The 5522-nt window shown below is 41.3% G+C and overlaps 1 protein-coding gene across 1 annotated transcript; it reads right to left on the bottom strand.

The window, feature by feature from the left end:
* Positions 1 to 1150: 1150 nt before the first annotated feature.
* Positions 1151 to 5223, bottom strand: NRSN1 (neurensin 1). The gene is made up of 2 exons (XM_054985806.1): positions 5032 to 5223; positions 1151 to 1549 (listed from the first exon to the last, which is right to left on the bottom strand). The coding sequence occupies exons 1-2, from the start codon at positions 5221 to 5223 to the stop codon at positions 1151 to 1153; spliced, it is 591 nt and encodes a 196-aa protein (XP_054841781.1).
* Between the last annotated feature and the right edge of the window lie 299 nt (positions 5224 to 5522).

Below are 5522 nucleotides of genomic sequence, written 5' to 3'. Positions count from 1 at the left end.
TTCCCAAGCACAGGAAGTGTCTACGGGCATGGGAGCAATAATGCTCTCTTCAGCAGTTTTAGTGTATGTATGCATGTTGGCTTCTTACATTGATGTGCAGGGGGGGCATATGTGTGCTCATGTCTTTTATGTACACATCACAGTGTACACAAAGCACAGCACTTGGCTTTCAAGCTCTTATTTCATCCTGGTACAAATGGACATCGTCTACTAATTTTTTTTTAAAAAAAGGTTCTACACACTATTCCTAAAAAGGGGTTAAGACTGGAATGGTAGCTGGGTTAATTTGGTTATTCATTTCCTTATTCTAAAAAATGCACACATTTTACAATTGCATTTTCTGTTGATGTTAAACCAAATGGCTGAGTCAGCTGTTTTCCACCGTAGCTTAATGCTAACGTAACAGCTATGTGGTGTTGTTGTATGAAAGGGTAGGAAATAGGCTGCTCAGAATACAGGTGATGAAAAATAATGGATTTTGTTGCAAAGAGGAGGAGGAGGAGGAGGAGGAGGATGTGAGCCTTCTGCAACAGGACTGGGAAAGGAGAGAACATCAAGAGGACGATCTACCATTTATAATATAAAAAGGGCAAGGGTCCAGTATATGTGCATGTGGAAGAGAACACGGTTTGGTTTGATGTTTCTTTTATGTTTCTCCCACAGCAGCTTGAACTGCTGAACTGACCAGTTGCTTGCCAGTTTACAGTTACCAGCAACATGGTGGAAACTCGAATGACATCTCTCTCTGCTTGCACCATTCTCGGACATGCACACACACAATTTTTCAAAAATTTGGCTATTATTTTTGATCAGAGAGTATTTTAAGCTGTCCAAGGTTAAGCAGGTGTGAATATTTGGAAACAAAAAGTGAAAGAAAAACTGTGTTTTGCAGGATTTTGAGGATCATAAGAATTTCATGAATCTTATGAAAACCCACCCTACTGCAAGCATATCAATGCTTCTGTTCAAACCAATAATGGTTGAACCTTTGCTTTCTTGCTACCCCAGGATTCTTCTTGGATTAGATTTTCAACCTGCTTCTTTTCCTGCTAAGTGTAGAGCGCAGTGATGCTGCATTGCGACACAGATTCACTAGTCAAAGCTGATCCTTTCAAATTCATGGGAGGGGTCAGCTGGGAAAAGGAAATGGTCAGGTTTCAGATAATGGCTGGACATTCTGAATTTTGGACAAAGTAACGGGTATTTTGGATTCTCCAGGTGCTGGGGCTTTTGTGATTGGGTGTGTGTGGGCTTTCATGTCCGCTATTCTCTCTTTAAATTTCTGCTGTAGGTACTTTTCTTCTTTGGAGTAGCTTTTGGCAAATGCAGACATTAGCAGGCAGGCTGCCATTGTGGTCCCTCCAATGCAAAACAAAATTGCTCCTGCCAACTTACATACATCAAGGGCTCTGTTAAACTGAATAGCATGTGTATCTACCACCACAAAATCTTTGACACCCAGGGCTTCAATTTTGGGGGGCACCAAAAAACCTACTATAAGAACAATGATCCCTATCAGCATAAACACTGTCCCTGAGATGAGTCCGACCTGAAAAACAAAACAAAAAAATGGAAATCAATACAGCTGCAATAGTAATTTTTAAAAGAAGTTCTTAAATAGATATGACATTTCACTGATATTTGTCATCACTCTATCCATAAATAGCACAAAAGCTACAAATGCTACAAATCATATTGAATTACAGTGGGCTGATGATTTTCACACAACAAACAATGAATGGGAATTTTGTGGGAATGTGTACAGAAACAGACTATGTACGTGTACAGAGAAATAGGTTTCAAGCAGTAGCAAGACAAAGTCATTATAGGAACAACCTATGTGAGTTACTGAAAACCAAGTCCCATTTTATTCAGTAGGGCTTATTCTTAGGAAAATGTTCATAGGACTGCAGACTACAAATCACTAGTCAGGGTCAGTGGTTTGAGACAGGCTGATCAGGAGAAAAGTGGGATATAAATATTTTAAGTTAAATAAATCTAAACATTTATATTGCAGTGTGTGAATGTGTGTGAGACAGAAATGGGGTACAAGATTAACAGCATGACTCAATGGTCTGTTGTTTGACAAATATAAGGTTCAATTGCAATAATGCAGAACAATTGCTGTAGTTACTTTCCCATGTAAACTACAGAATGTTACCATCACAAATTCATTACCCCCTTCCCCTTTTTTGTCCAAATTTTTTTTATGCTTTGGCATTAATAGACACATTTTTAATAATAACCATTCAATGTACAGAACAGGTGAGTTGGCCAGAGACATAGCTGGGATCTGAAACATGGAAAAAGGAACATTTATCCCTCACAAATTTGATTTTTCCCTGTCCCAGGCTTTAGAAACAATATGGTATGCTGAGAACCAGAAGTGTTAATAGAAACAAAAAGGATTTTGATATTCAGCTCCCATAATATTCTGAACCAACTGAAGTTGAATATGAAATTTGAATTCCTGCCCAACATGAATCTAGTGAGTGATCTCAGTTCCCAAACAACAGAAAAAGGGGGTGACCTGTGCAAAAGTTTGTGGCATGGATATGGACATTAAGTTCACAATCCAGTGCAATGTTACACTCCCCTAAATCTCCTTAACATCATGGACTTCAAACAGATCTAACAAATTAGCACAGAACCGCATTATAGGTATACTCAGCTCAGCCTATTTCTACCATTTTTAACATCACTATCAAAATAAATCATATATTCCTTCTCAGGTCTTTTTTTCTGGGGAAAGAGATCGGGGAACTCTCACCTGGGGCCTCCTAGCAGGAGGTGGCACCCTTGTCACTACATGCGTGTGTACGGTCCTGGGACTGTGCGATGATGTCACTTCTGGGAAGTGACATCATTGTGCATGGTGCGGCCACCCCTGGGAGAAAGGAAGAGAAAGAAGGAAGGAGGGAGGGAGGGAGGGGGAGAGAGAAAGAGAGAGAGAAAGAGAGAAAGAAAGAAAGAAAAAAGAGGGAAGGAGGGAAATAAAGAAAGAAGGAAAGAAAGAAAGAAAGGAAAGACATGGAAAGAAGGTAAGAGGAAGGAAGGAAGGAAGAGAAAGAAGGAAAGAGAGAAAGAAAAAAATAGAAAGAAAAAATGACATGGAAAGACAGAAAGACATGGAAAGAAGGAAAGAAAAAGGAAGGGAGGGAGGGAGGAAAGAAGGAAGGAAGGAAGAGAAAGAAGGAAAGACATGGAAAGAAAGAAAAGAAAGAAAGAACAGACATGGAAAGTCATGGAAAGAAAGAAAGAGGGAGGGAGGGAGGAGGGAAGGGAAAGAAAGGAAGAAGGAAAAATGGAAAGATGGAAAGAAGCAAAGAGGAAGGGAGGAAGGAAGGGAAAGAAGGAAAGAAAGAAATGGAAAGAGGAAGGAAAGGAGGGAGGAAGAAAGGCTTCAGCTGGGAGGGGGAAATCCCACTCCTCTCAGCTGAAGTTTACAGCCTGTTTGGGGTTCCCCTGACCAGCTGAAGAGCGGGGGATTAAAGAGCTCCTTTCCCACAGCTTGCCCAGCAGAAAGGAGCTCTTTTAACCCTGCTCTTCAGCTGGTGGGGGAGACTTCCCCGACCAGCTGGTTAAAGAGCTCCTTTCCTTCACAAGCTGATCGGGGCTACCTGAACACATGACTACTTTGCAGAGCTGCTGGAATGCCGTTCCAGTGTGTTCTGGCAGAAAAAAAGGCCTGTTCCTTCTGTAATTGTTATGCAGTATAACCTGGCAGAAAGGTGTGATTGCCATTCAGGGCAATCTATTGGTATACCTTGATGACATATTTACTTTAAACATGGTTTTCCATTTTAAACAAATGATTTACCATAAAAGGGAAGGAGAGGAGGAAAAGTTGGTATCAGCAACTTGTGTCTATTCATTCCGGAAAAAAAAATCAAGGTTGCCTCTTGTTAAGGCTTTTCTTTTGAAAGGTTGGCATATCGATATATCTAATTCTCAATGTGTCCAAATCTTTGGATACTTAAATCAAGAGATTGAAGTCATGAACAGACAAGACAAATCTTTCTACAAGCCTGAAACAAGCCCCACATTTGCAGAAAAATCTGAAATAAAAAACCCCAAAACCTGAGTGGGGATAAATAATAGAAGTAGCACCTGTCCTTTTAAGAAACAAATGACCTATGTGCTAGACAACAGTATTGTCAGCCTTCAAGCCTTGGTTTTTGTTAGACAGGCAGGAGAATGGGCCAGGGCTTTTGAGGATGGACTCACTGAGGACTACTGGGTGACTTGCTATGACTTGGATGACTAACCCTGGCTTGGCTGCTTGCTACTGTTCAACAGCAGCAGCCATCCCATGAAAGCCACATTATTGTAGTGCTGAGCTGGCACTGTACAACTTGGCCAGACTCTTCCAAAGGAGAGGCTACCAGGGGGAGGGAAGGAAGAAAAGCTGAAGACAGCAGGTAGATAAAGTTAGGTTGAGTGGAAAGAAGGGAACAGGAAGAGGGGAGAGGCTATGAGGCCTTTCAGGGAAGGGAAAGAAGAAACAATGGGGGAGGGGAAAGATGCCCCTGGTAAGTGCTTGTGGGTCCCCCACTTGTTTGTTTCTAATTTTCTATAATATGCCTCCTTTCTTATACAGTGGTGAGTATACAATTCATGGATTTCATAGAATGGGATTGTCCAACTTCCTTCTCTTGCTGCAGCTCACTGAATCGCCTGAAATTTTGTTTCTGGGGTTAACGGATCCTCTGGTACATTATCAAGAGCAAAGTGGAGATCTGCAATGGGAGGGGGAAATCATCACCCCCTCTCATGCAAACTGAAATGCCATTCTGTCTGAAGATCTAGTGCATGGATACATGCCAGGGACCATGGAGTAGGCTTCTTAACTTGTGACCAGCTGTGGCTCACCAGGCATGTATGGTAGTCCACTAAGGACTTTTGTTTTGCTGCCAGCCTAGGTCTTTAAAAAAAGGGGGGGCTGGTCACACAATATAGAACTGATGGGCTTTGTCCACTACTTTGGGCCATAAGTTACCCAGTTATCAGGTAATCATTACGTAGCTGTACCTTCCAGAATGCAGAGCTCCACCTGCTGGGCGATCTCTGAATCTGAAAATCATCCTCATACTCCCAAATGGATGCTGTGCAGTCCTCATAAAACTGATGCAGGTAAGAGCGAACTCCATAGCGCTGATGGTTATTCTCTGTGGTACCTTGCTGTGCCTGGTTGGATGCACAGATGTCAGCATAAGCACTCATCCTTCACACCTACACACTTACAAAAAAAAAGGAAATTTGAAAGTAAAGAGGACCACTTGTTAGAGAAGAGATCCCAAGCAAATAAAGAAAGAAAGAGAAAGGAAGGGAAAGGAAGGGAAAGATAAAAATACCAAATACATATTTCTATTTAAATTTAAACACCCAACAAGTATAAAACTGATATGCATAAAACAGTCCTCAGGCTAGAGAATACTGTACAAGAACCTAAAAAGGATGAAAAACCCTCGGTTAAAAGTTTGGGTATAAATAAACGTAATGGTCATGACACTTAGGTTAAT

Source organism: Eublepharis macularius, chromosome 7, assembly GCF_028583425.1.
Source record: "Eublepharis macularius isolate TG4126 chromosome 7, MPM_Emac_v1.0, whole genome shotgun sequence".
Taxonomy (NCBI): Eukaryota; Metazoa; Chordata; class Lepidosauria; order Squamata; family Eublepharidae; genus Eublepharis; species Eublepharis macularius.
The sequence above is the reverse complement of the archived record's forward strand: the minus strand, read 5'-3'. Positions and strand labels throughout refer to the sequence as shown.

Bases quoted from the DNA above. Each gene is read 5' to 3' on its own strand.
- NRSN1 (XM_054985806.1), bottom strand. From the start codon at position 5,223: ATGAGTGCTTATGCTGACATCTGTGCATCCAACCAGGCACAGCAAGGT. The intron at 1,550-5,031 runs GTACAGCTACGT...TTTGTTTTTCAG, and splicing joins GGAGCTCTGCATTCTGGAAG to GTCGGACTCATCTCAGGGAC.